The following is a 13,255-nucleotide window of genomic DNA, read 5'->3' as shown; positions in this document are numbered from 1 at the left end:
CACAGAATAAATATAAATATTTCCGAAATATCGTTTCAAAAGAATAAATCGACTCTCCGGCCTTCAGTCTTCCCAACAACTGTATGAAAATTGCAATAAAACCGACCTACTACTGAGCGGCAGACTGTAGTCGTAATATAATACTTTTGATGATGACGACGACCAATAAAAATGCCGCAATCAGTTTTTCAACAACATTGTACCCTCTCATACAAAGCAACAAAAACCCGGGGCACCCTTCGAGGAAGGAAGTTCGTGGGCAGTTTCGACCAAAACACGCACTACACAGGACCTGGGGGATTCTGTTTTAAGTTTTTAATTTATTCATGTCCCATTCCACTATTTCACACGGTTTCACACTCGTAGGTTTCCCATTCACGCTTAGATTCGCGCTCGCGTCATCGTCGATCACAAAATAGGTTCCGGCAGAACACTAGATTTCCCTATAATAGCAATATATGTTCCAATATATAGAGCTTTTTTGTTCGTTTCTGCTGCTGATAGCTGCTCGCAGCTTTAGTGCACCATGAATCCCCCTGGAGAGAATTCGACAGTCCACGTGCGGGCCGCCGATTAAATTAGTGCGCTCGAGTTGACCAGCCGGCTAGTTAGGGCGAGCAGCAGTCCAGTTAGGGTGACCATCCAAGTGAGTATCCCACGGTGCTGGACACGTGTTGAGTGGGAGCTGAAATAATCCCGGCATTTTCCGCTTCCCGGTGTATAATCAACGCAGTGCATCTGTTTGATGGGAAAACGAGAACAGAGAGAGAGAGAAAAAGAGTTAGATCGCAGCGACGAAGGATAGCTGTTTCCACGGGCAAAAGCAGTTTGGGACCCGTTGTGTGGAATATTGCATTTTAAATGGTTCACATTGAATCACCACGACTGGATGGTTCTATTACAAATAGCCGAAAACCATTTACCCGAACGTCATTTATCAGAATAAAGAAAATCGATAGACTTGATTCTTTTTTATTTTTCTAGAATCTAAAACAATTTGATTTTTAAGCAATTTTAGCTAATATTTCGTCTATACGTAACACAATGTCAGTGCTGGGAATCCATTAGATGTTACGAAGAATAATGTTTTAGGGCACGGCTGCCCAATGTACGAATGTAAAATAATTGATTTAATTTCATGTATAGATTATGTACAAGGATACATTGATAAAATTGGTCCAAGTTTTGTTTTAAAATCTTGTTTTGAAAAGTGGGGAGTTATTTCAACAAACTTATGAGTTTCTACCACGAAATTCTGTCAGAAATTTACTTAGGATTATGAGAAATATTTCATGAGAATTATGTTCCAAATTTCATTATATTCCTGGCTAGGCTTCTCAGGAATCCTGCCAAAGAACATGTTTGAGAAGAAATAGAAATTTTCTGAAAACACTTCAAATTTGTTTAACTTAAGACACTTAATTTAATAGCTTGTTTCCCTGTAAATCTAAATTCAAAGCGATGGCACGTAGCTTTCTCGGAATAAATTTACTAATAGAAGTTAGGTGAATATGGTTTGAGTAGAAATTGAAATTCATTATTGCACTTATTAATAAGGTTGCACACGTAAAACCTTGTTTATTAAGGCTAAGTAGCCCGTCATTCGTTTTGGCAAAAATGATGACTTTTCAGCTTGCATTTCAAAGTGATAAAACTCAGCCTTGATAGTTTATATTGATTTAAAAAAGTATCAGTGTACGCGCTAACAAGCATAAAGTAAGCTGATACTGTTTCATCTTCGTCAATGCAAAACCAACTGATTTTCTTTGAGTCGAAATCGTGAGATGAATTAGCAACAATCATCAACGATCCGTACAAATTTCAATGACGGCCTACTTCGCCTTAAGGTGAAACTGAATCGAAGCCAAACTTCAAATTTTCAAGAGCACGGATCTGGACAACCAAACACCCGTTTGAGCTGAAAACCTAATCGATTGGTCACCGCCAGCTAGTGACCAATCGATTAAGTTTTTAGCTTAAACGGATGTTTGGTTCTCCAGATCCGTGGTCTTGAAAATTTGAAGTTTGGCTTCGATTCATCTTCACCTTAAACATACAGTATTGGACAAAACATGACTTTTTCGATTTTCCATACAAAATGACAAACTTTGGTAAGCTAGATCTCAGTTATTTATGGACCGATTCGAATGAAATTTTCACAAAACATCAGATATAACTTGAATTTTAACATATATTTTTGAATAATTTTTCCAATCACAAGTTTATAAGTAATAACGGTTTAACTAAAGTGTAATTTTCGACGAAAAATTCAAAACTATTTATCTCAAAATCTGATAGCCCTACACAAAAACTGTCTTCTGCAAACTTGTTCATCTCGTTAAAATCTACAACTTTGCTGAAGATACCGTGAAACTATTCCTTCAATATGATTAGATATGTCATTTATAAGAAATCGTCAAAAAATTCACTTTAGTTGAAGCGTTAGTGCTTTTGAACTTGTGATAGGAAAAATCACTCAAAAATATATGGTAAAATTCAAGTTATGTCTCATGTTCTGCCAAAATTTCATTCAAATCGGTCCATAAATGACTGAGATATAGCTTACCAAAGTTGGTCATTTTGTATGGAAAATCGGAAAAGTTGCAAATGTTTTGTCCAATACTGTATATGCTTGTTAATAAAAATTCATATCTATAGTATGCAGCTTTTCCATATACAATTGATTGTAGAGGTCATGTAAATATCTTTGAGAAGTAATAAAAAAAATTTGATTACACTCATAATTTATTTTACCCAAAAACTACCTAATCCAAACCTAATCCAATAGATAATAGGCTTGTAAAGAAATATTCCAAGCATTGAGATTTTGTTTTTTTCACATAACATTCATTTTAGAAGGCAAGTAAACATGTTTGAGAATTTATGGAAATTATTATTAAATTATTATATTATTAAATTTTTATTTCATAAAAGTAACTAAGAAAACCCCTCTTTCATGAGCCTGTTTGCCTGTAAATCGTAATCCAAGGAGATTTTTCAACATATTTTTTTATAGCAGTCAAGTGAACATGAACAAGGAATAATAGAAATTTTATTAGAATTATTATATTATTAGAATATCACTGTTTTAAGTTAAATAAATTTTTACTTCAATATTTGTTTTTTTTTTAACTCAAACATGCGCATTTGGCTTCTACAATCAATTCAATGTCATATTGCATAGATTTTGATTTGGGGTTGAGGTACAAAAACTGGGATTTTCGTAGTATTAAAGTATAACAATTTTTGGGTGTAATTGAAAAATTCTTTATTTCTTCAAATATGTTGACTTAAGATGAAGCTGAATCGAAGCCAAAACTAAAATTTTCAACGGCACAAATCTGGAGAACAAATCAACTGCTTAAGCTGAAAACTATATCGGTTAGTCACTTGCTGGCTCAAATAGGTGTATAATACTCCAGATTTGTACTCTTGATGTTTTGAGTATTTCCTTCGATTCATCTACATCTAAGGCTAAGTAGTCCGTCATTCATTTTGGCAACAATGATGATTTTGCAGCTTGATTTTCAAAGTGATCTCAGTCTTGATAGTTTATATCGACTTGAAAGTATAACTGTACGTGCTAGCATGCATAAAGTATGCTGATACTTTTTCAGCTGTGTCAGTGCAAAACCAACTGATTTTCTTCGATTCGAAATCGTGAGATGAATCAGCAACAATCATCAACGACGCGTACTAATTTCAACGATGGCCTACTTCGCCTTAATAAAGAATTTATGTCGAAAAAACTTAACGTCATCACTTTGAATTTTACCGAATTGTTTACCGATTCGATAAGGAAAAGCACGCACGGAGAAAAAGGAAAATACTAGTTAGTGTACGATATATTATTTTCTGAAAATAATACTCTTTTAATCTTGAGTGCTCATGATTGTTGTCCTGGCGTCACGTGTAGTCTCGTGACTGGCAAACTCCGGATCTTTCATCGTCTGCCAAATTCAATTTCAGAAACTGTTGCCATTAGCAAGAACTCGGTATTGCGAATCCTTTAATCATTAGAACATATTACCCTAGCTCGACAAACAACATGAGACTAGTGTTCAGATTGGTTGATCTTATCTCGTAACGCACCACGGAAAGGTTATCCACCCGCGTTACAGGAAATTATTAGTAATATTTATTGGAGTTTGGTTTTCTGGTCCTCGACATAAAGCTCGAGTTAAAAAGTGTTAAAGTACGATTTGTCAAACTTCTCCACGAAACATGCTAAACAGGACTTTAAAATTCGTTTTGGATATAATTTTGTTTAAATTGCACGATTAAATTGACTTTTTCAATCAGCTTACAGTCTCTTTACAAAATGTTCCGTTTGTCTTATATGGAAAATTAAAATACTTTTCTAAAAGTTATAAAATAACTTCAGAGTATCAAAATTATTATGAACTTTGTTGTTTAATATTGTTTGACATTTCAAGATTAAATTATATGGCAAATTAACCCTAATTAACCTAATACCCAACCCCGCCAGTAGACGGGGTACGTTTCGGAATTTTGTGTATATTTTCTTAGCTTGCAAATCAAAAAGATTTTATATATATATATAAAATACGCATAATACGCATATAAGGAACGTTTTATACGACTTTTGAAACATTTTTGTATTTTTGGAAAATGTTTTAAAAACTGTTTTTGCCTGGGTCTAATATAACGTGTAATACAAAAATTTGTACATTTTATATTTTTCTACAATCAACCTATCATAGAAAAAGAGCTTGACGCTATTGAATAATTTCAAACCGATTTTTCCGTCAGCGACACGGAAAATAAAATATGTTCCAGAAACAAAAAAAAATTTTATATTTTCGAAAGTATTGCAAAAGATGAAATTTTTATTATTGTCACAAATAGGTACCCATAAGAGGCTTTAAAAAAATGAAAAAAGATAGGGATGTTAAAAACAAAAATTAGAAAAATCAAAATCCAAAATTCATAAATTTGCGAATAAAAATAAATCATTGTCCAAACGTGTTTAGATCGAAAATAAAAATTTGGGTATTAGAGTATGTTATGACCAAAAAATGTGAAATATTGCCATATTTTTTTGGAGTTTTTGTACCGAAACAGTATGAAAAAATGAAAATACTGCCATTACATATTCACAGAAATTGTGCCTTTGTGTGTGAAGGACATTTCGCTCAACATAGAGAAATTCTCAACAGTTTGTGAGATATAACATTGAAAGCATGAGACTACAAGCGTAACTACAAATTTCGAACTATTTTTTCATAGCATAGCATAGCATAGTATAGACTGACTGTACATGTCAATGGTTGCTACTCCGTGATTGATCGGAACTGGTAAGAATTGCACTTCGATCCAAATGAATAAGGGATGGGAGTTTCCGCTTACTCTCGAAGAGGGATTATAGCAAACCTCATATTATTGATCAATAACGGCGCCGGCCAAGTCCTTATAGTCAGTTGGGATGGGTAAGAAATGTTAGGGTGTGATGATTGTTGCTTCTGGAGACCGAGAATATCTCTGCATCTCCACAATCACCACGGGAAGGGTGTTTATTAGTGAGGAAGGAAAAAGATCTGGGAGTCACCTTTAGTCGGTGTTGCGATCCATGGATAAGGAGGAAGAATACGACTTTTACTTAGAACTTTTTTGGCATTTTGTCTAACAGTGAAAAAATTCAAAATGTCAAACTAATCAAAGGTTAGTTAGGTATAATAAAATTATATATAATAAGAATAAGGGTCGACACTTGAAGTGACGAACCATCCACAGTTTCTTTGAAGAATACGGAAACGACAATCATATTATTTTGAAAAAAAAAATGAGTAAAAAACCCCAATCAAATCAATCATCTAAATTTAAAGCATTCCGACTTAAATTAGTGAAATAGTCATGAAAGTTTTATAAAAGAAACCGTATAGAGTATTTTTAAGAAAACGTTAACCTGTATTACGACGACGTTCATTATATCGAACTAATCAAAGGTTATTTTTGGTAATGACCAAAAAATAAAGGTACATGTATATCAGAATTATGTAAAGAGAGTAAGGGTTTATGCCAACACTTGTAGTGACGACCTATCCAAAGTTTGTTTGAAAAATATAAAAGTAACGTTGCATCGGTAAAAATGAGTAATCATAAGCATGAAACGAGCTCACCAGTTTGTAATCCATCCTCGACTGAACACGAATATCTTTTCGCACTTTCGCACAACGCTAACCAGACACGAATGCTTGGGCTTCTCCACAGGACTGAAACGGCTGTCATCCACGAACAACTGGAGTGAATATGTTTAACAATTTCCCTCGTAGCAGCAAATAAAAGTATTGAAATGATGTATAAATATCATCTCTAGGACTTTACTTCATTTCTATTGATCTATTTAATATTCTGCTTCCATCAGATGATCTACTACTGGTTAGTTGAAATTTGGAAAATCGACTCAACTAGGGTAGATGTACCAATAGTGGAGGTACTAAGCACGATCGAACTTCATTTAACTGCCTTAATTCAAAAAGCACAATTAATGTACATGTTAATGTTGTAACGGGAAGTAACAACCATTGACTTGATGAGAAAAGTGATTTCATCGCAGTAATCCACGGTATGTCAGTGAAAAATAATACCTCCACTATTGGTACACTGTTTATTTAGTTGTGGTAAATTTTTAATTTGTGTTCCTATAGTTGCGGTATCCGTTGTTTTCTTATGGGACCCTCAACTATAGGAACACTTCACCGCAACTATTGGTACAAATAAGAAAAGTTTTAGCAATTTTAGTGATATTTCATCAGTTTTGAAGTGATTCGAACGCTCTTTTCAACTATTCCGCGTATCAACAAGTCAATACGTCGATTGGCAGTGTCGGTTCGGTGGCTAATATAATAAAATCAGTGAAAACGGCAGTAACCGCAGGAACACCCACAACTAAGGGAACACTTACCCTAGAGGTGATCTAACCGAGAAAAAACAGGACATGTCGTTTTTAACTGGTATATTCGCAAACCTTAGGTACTGGCATACAGTACTGGACAGAATAAAGTACGCATTGGCCGTTTTCCCATACAAAATGATCAAGTTTGGAGTCTTATATCTCGGTTTCTAGTTGTCCGATTGACCTGAAATTTTCACCGCAGCTTGAAAGTAACGTCAAAATTTGCTAGGCTAGAAATTCATAGTTTTTCATTAACGAACTTCTAAGTTATCGCAAATCTCAAATTTTGATAAAAATGACAAAATTTTAAAGTAAAAATAATTTTTAAATGAAAATATTTAGAGCAATATGTCCTTTTGCAAAAAATGTACAATTTGATAAGATACACAAATTTGCAGAACATCATTTTTCGGTAAAACTGATTGTTTTCAAAATATTTTCAAAATTAAATTTTGAAATTTTTTGCAAATTGAGAGATTTTCAATAGTTTAAAAGATTGTGTTTCAAATGCAGTGATATTTTAATTGAGTAAAATCTATGTTATATCTAGGCTGTGGTGAAAATTTCAGATCAATCGGAACACTAAAAGCTGAGATTCAGATCTCCAAACTTGACCATTTTGTATGGGAAAACGGCCAATGCGTACTTTATTCTGTCCAGTACTGTAGGTAGGGGCCCAGATAGCCGTAGCGGTAAACGCGCAGCTATTCAGCAAGACCAAGCTGAGGGTCGTGGGTTCAAATCCCACCGGTCGAGGATCTTTTCGGGTTGGAAATTTTCTAGACTTCCCAGGGCATAAAGTATCATCGTACCTGCCACACGATATACACATGCAAAAATGGTCAATTGACATAGAAAGCTCTCAGTTAATAACTGTGGAAGTGCTCATAAGAACACTAAGCTGAGAAGCAGGCTTTGTCCCAGTTGGGACGTAACGCGAGAAAGAAGAAGAAGAAGAAAAAGAAGAAGAAGGTACTGTTACCCGCTCAAAATAAGCACTAAACTCGTGGAAATCTTGAATGATTCACAGTATCATTTGGGTAGTTGACATTCATGGTAAGTATCGCATTCTGGTAAATGGTTTTCTGGTATTTGTTATAGAACCCCGCTGGATACGGGCCGTCATATGGCGCTCCGTTTCGTTTTTCACTCAAACATGCCGTTTCAATCGAAAAGCGGCAATTTCGGTTTGGGTGATTTGGCGAAAATTTGAAAATTAGTTTCAAATATTAACGAATTGGCGACTAATTAGCAAGCTCACGCGAGATGGGCTTACGGTTTGCTCGATTCGCGCACGAACGTTTATATGCCCTCTCGTCATCCATTCACGATCCACATGTTGAAACCGTTTAATTTGACATTTTCTGGGAGCGCCACGGCGAATGATACAAAGATTTCGTGATTTGGGTTACTGGTACTACTTACCGTCATCAGTTTGTTGGACATTTTGTCGAGGAATTTTCGGGTGAAAAGCGCGGTTTCGTCTCCACACGCGTGACGGACCGTGAACTCGGAACACTGCATGTACTTATGAAATGCACTGGGGATTAAGAGAAAGGGACGCAATTAGATGAAAGATGTTGATCGATTTTTCTTCATGCATGGGTTTTTGAAAAGAAAAAAAATACGTTGGAACAAATCAGACGCAATGGCCATATAATTTGGTAATGTATTTCAGATCTGTTTATCAATCAAAGCTTTTTGTTGAAATAATAAACTGAACCATTTTGCTCTACGCAAAAAACTCTTGGGCAAGAAGGGTCATCATTTATTATATACACATTTCGTATGAAACGAAGTAAAAATACTCGCCTTTGGGTGACGTATTTTACATCGAGATAAGAGATATTTGGATAATCTAACTGTCTAGATCCTTATGTGCAATTTGTAGTCAACCACATTTGAAACAGTATTTTGATTAGTTTGGCATGACTTGCTCTATTATTAATTCTACCAAAACGGAGTACTACATGATTGCAGGTAAAAATAGAGGTAGGCCTAGTGACGATACGATGATGATGAGGTACTATTTGATAAGAAATGTTTTTGAAGTTGTTGATGAATTTGTTTATCTTGGAACACTTGTGACACGAAACAATGATTTTTCTTGTGATATAATTCTGTCCTTAAACGATATTGGCTTGATAGACATAAAAAAAATAAAAGTTCTGGTTCTAGAAATAATAAATGATATAAAGTTATCTAGCATATCTAGCTTTTGTAAGATCTAACCAATAGCTGTGGTTTCTAGAATAAATTGACAGATTACATTGTAGCGCGGAACACTTTTTTGTCTCAAGCACCAAAATATCGCTATTCACTTAATTAAGGGTTGCTGAATCCATTGCCGTTTTCAAAAACAGCATAGCACGTCTAGTTTTTGAGATAATGGCTGTTGAAAATGCAAACATTGACTACTTCAGCCAACTTGCATCCAAGTTTGTCAGCTTGTAAGGCAATTTATTTGCTTAATTTGCCACAGAATTCAAACTTTATGTGTATAACAATTATTATTATCAAAGTTTATAATATTTTGGAATCGGAAAAGTTATTTTTTGATCGGTAAGAAAAGTATTGTATTTTACCATATAAGCGAAACGAAGTATTTTGTATAGAGACTGCAGGCATGCTCAAAAAATCGTTTTAATATATATTTAATCGTGCAATTTCAACTAAATTATATCTGAAATGAAAGTTAAAGCCCTGTTTTGCATGTTTAGAGGATTAGATCATAAACAAGTTTGATAAACTATATTTTAAATTTTATGTAAACATCAATAAAACCAGTGTTTTATACAACTTTGGCGACCTGTAGCTAAAAAATGTGACGTGCTAGAACATTTCTGAGAACGGCATCAGATTCAGCATACCCAGATCTACTAGATCCACATAATGTCATTTTTGTTACGCTGTGTAATCCATTGGTCGGGTATGATCACAACAATGTATTGCCACAGAGTGACTCCGTCAGGCATCCGAATTCCAATGAGGTCTTCAATCAATGACTTGAAAATAATACCACTTTACCAAATTCTAATCTAGCTTCCCAAAATACTCCTTCTCTTCTTTCCGGCCCCAAATACCAACATCAAAACAAACAAACCACCCACGCAAACAGAGAGTTCTTCGGAAACGACAACGCAAACCCCTCATGGTTTTAAAGTGAATAAAATGTACCCCCTATAACAGTGGTTACCAACCGGGGGCTCACGGACCCCTAGAAGACCGTTACGACGTATCAGGGTCCTTGGAATCATTATAAAATATTTATTTTTTCTTGATTTTAATCAAATTTCAGTGTATCTTCTCTGTAGCTAGCGAAAAATGACCAGCAGGGTTATTAGCCATGTGTTTATTAGATCACTCTGCTATTCTGCACATATTTGCAGAATTGACATGAGCTCAAATCGGCCCAAAATACATATTTTCTTCTCAGTTCTACAAAAACAGTACTTTTCAGTGCTTCTTGTTCTATCTATTGATATCCTTTCGATCCTTATTTCAACCCGTTCCTTCGATTTTACGTTGGAATTGTCAGCGATGGTAATCTTTTTTGGACATTTTTTTTTTGGTTTATTCACTGAACATGGTTGCAGCCACGAACATGAAGAAGGGTGAATCTCTGAATTCACAACTTTGCTCCGAAAAAGTGGGGTTCAAAAGTGTCACTGAACGTGGCAAAAAAAGGAAAAAAGGACGTTTCTCCGGAATGCGCATTTTCTTCCAAGATTGAAATGGATAATGTTGATAATTGCATCGAAATGGGCAATTCTGTGATCACCATCAGAAAGCTGTAAGCTCTCAGTTAAAAACTGTGGAGGTGCTCATAAGAACACTAAGCTGAGAAGCAGGCTCTGTTTCAGTGGGGACATAATGCCAGAAAGAAGAAGAAGAATGTTCGATGTCCGTGTGACATGGGAACATTTGCAGAACCCCACTCAGTGCCGACAGTGTCAAAAGTGAATTCATGGTACCAAACATCGCTACATATATGCTAAGGTCATGATTTGCGGAGGTTCTTCTCACGCTAAGAACGTCTATCCTATAAAGAAAGATACCAGAAAGTTTGTATGCGCAAACTTGCCTTCATTGCTATTTGCAAAGGACATTTGCACCAAATCTTGTCGTTTCAAAAATGTTGAATGTCAAACAAGGAGTGAAATGCATGTTCATTGGAACGGCAATAAAACATTATGAGCCTTGATATTTATATGCACCAGCTAAGTTACAGATGCTTTTATTGACACGCGATTGAAACCATTTTTGAAAAGCCTCACTTTGGAAGATGTTTCGTGTGCTAATTGGGAACCCATCAGCTACATTATAATCAAGCTCATTCACAACCTAATTTTATTCCGAAACTCCACGAAGTTTCGATTTTCTGTTAATAAGTGGACTAAGGCATTTACTATATTTGTTACATTTGGCTTGAATGTCCTCAATGTGATTTTTGAAAGTAAAATTTAGCTGTTGTAATACCAGGAACAAAGCTCTGTAGAGGTATCACCGTTAGCTACTAATGAGTCACATAGAAAATAATAATAATAAATTAAATTAATAATTTTAGACAAAAATCCTTGCATTCTTCTATTGCCACGGTTAATGCGTTATATATTCATGTTAACACTTAAAAGCCCGAGACGAACGTTTAATTTTGAAATGACCACAATTCGGAGACTAGTAGATCAATTAATTCGATACAAATTTTTAAGTAAATGCGCTTAGTTGATTTTACAATCCTTGTGTGAGACACCCCTTCTGATCCCTCCCCCTTCTCTTGGTAATGGAAAAAGCGTGGACAGGAGGGGGTGCAAAATTTATTTTAAACAAACGGATATCTTAACATCCAAATGAGCTAGAAGATTGGTGTCTTCGGCAAAGTTATTCAACAGATCAAGGACTATCTGGCGATAAAAAATCTGATTGAGAATTTATCCGGTAGATGGCACTAGTGACAAATTTTATTCAATCATCTGTATGTCAAGATCCTTATTAGCTAGAAGGTTGGTGTCTTCGGCAAAGCTGGTCAGCAGATCAAGGGCTATCTGGCGGTGAAGTGTCTGATTGAGATTTTTTTCCGTTAGGTGGCACTAGTCTTTTTTTTTTTTTTTTAAATCTTTATTTGAGTGTATTTTAACGCACGAGGGTGGCACTAGTCACAATTTTTTTTCGATCGTCTGTGTCTCAAGATCCTTAAAAGGTAGAAGGTTGGTGTCTTCGGCAAAGCTATTCAACCGTTCAAGGACTACCTCGCAATGTAGAGTATGGTTGGAAATTCATCCGCTTGATGGCACTAGTAGAAACAAATCTTCAATTTTCCGCTAGGTGGTGCTATTAAAAATAAATGTACAATTTTCTCTACATCAAGGTTCTTAACAGCTAGAAGGTTGGTGTCTTCGGCAAAGATATTCAGTAGATTGGCTATCTGGCGGTGAAGAGTCTTTATGACATTTTATCGGATATGTTGCGCTGGTGACAAATTTTCTGCAATTTTCTGTATCTTAACATGCCTATCAGCTAAAAGGTTAGTGTCTTCGGCAAGGCTGTTCAGCATGTTAAGGGCTATCTAGCGGTGATTCGAAATTCTTGAGATACAAGAAATTAAAGAAAATGTGTTACTAGCTTCATTACGAGTAGGTGGTTGAAGTACAATTTTGCCTAGCAGAAATCTGTAGTGAGATTTTGCTGAATTCAGTGGAAAAAATGGTGAGTGGAGGTGAAAAATCTAATTGAGAATTTATCCGCTGGGTGATTACGATGACGATGATAATGGTCCCGCCACATACCTCTACAAAGGTTTGAACAAGGCGATATATCTTTAGGATAATTCATTCTGATCGTTTTAACCAGGTTTGCAAAAAATACACGGTCTGATTATTTTTACGGATATAACGATATTTATTAAGATACAGACAATTGAAGAAAATTTGTTACTAACGCCACCTAGTGGATAAATTTTTAAGCAGGTCCTCTACCACCGGATAGCCTTCAATCTGATGAATAATTTTGCCGAAGACACCAACTTTCTAGCTAATAAGGATCTTAAGATACAGATGATCGAATAAAACTTGTCACTAGTGCCACCCTGAGACGAGACTCGCGGAGACGGTCTTCTTTTTCTGTGATTGCTGAGTTTTTTTCTTATTCCACTTTGTGTTTATACCAATTATGCGCATGCTGTTCAAATCCACACATGAATCTCTCAGCAAAAAATGATTGAGTTTGCATCACATCGAATCATAAATAGCCGTTTGTGTGAAATTTCATGCCAGCAAACGTAGCAGACATTAAAAATAATTGATCTTCTGCTAAGATTTATCAGCAACTTTGGAAAAAACT

General features: G+C 35.4%; 1 protein-coding gene across 6 annotated transcripts in view; it reads right to left on the bottom strand.

Moving 5' to 3' along the window:
- Nucleotides 1-300: 300 nt before the first annotated feature.
- Nucleotides 301-13,255, bottom strand: part of LOC5568971 — a 79,036-nt gene continuing 66,081 nt past the window's right edge. For all 6 annotated transcript variants that reach the window (XM_021854016.1, XM_021854015.1, XM_001652581.2 and 3 more), the window contains exons 7-8: nucleotides 8,342-8,456; nucleotides 301-738 (exon numbers count right to left, since the gene is read on the bottom strand). In XM_021854016.1, coding sequence (XP_021709708.1) covers nucleotides 574-738; nucleotides 8,342-8,456 — 280 coding nt within the window. In that variant the 3' untranslated portion in view covers nucleotides 301-573. The remainder of the gene's footprint in view (nucleotides 739-8,341; nucleotides 8,457-13,255) is intronic.

This window comes from Aedes aegypti, chromosome 3 (genome assembly GCF_002204515.2).
Source record: "Aedes aegypti strain LVP_AGWG chromosome 3, AaegL5.0 Primary Assembly, whole genome shotgun sequence".
NCBI lineage: Eukaryota > Metazoa > Arthropoda > Insecta > Diptera > Culicidae > Aedes > Aedes aegypti.
This window is presented reverse-complemented; position numbering and strand designations above follow the sequence as displayed.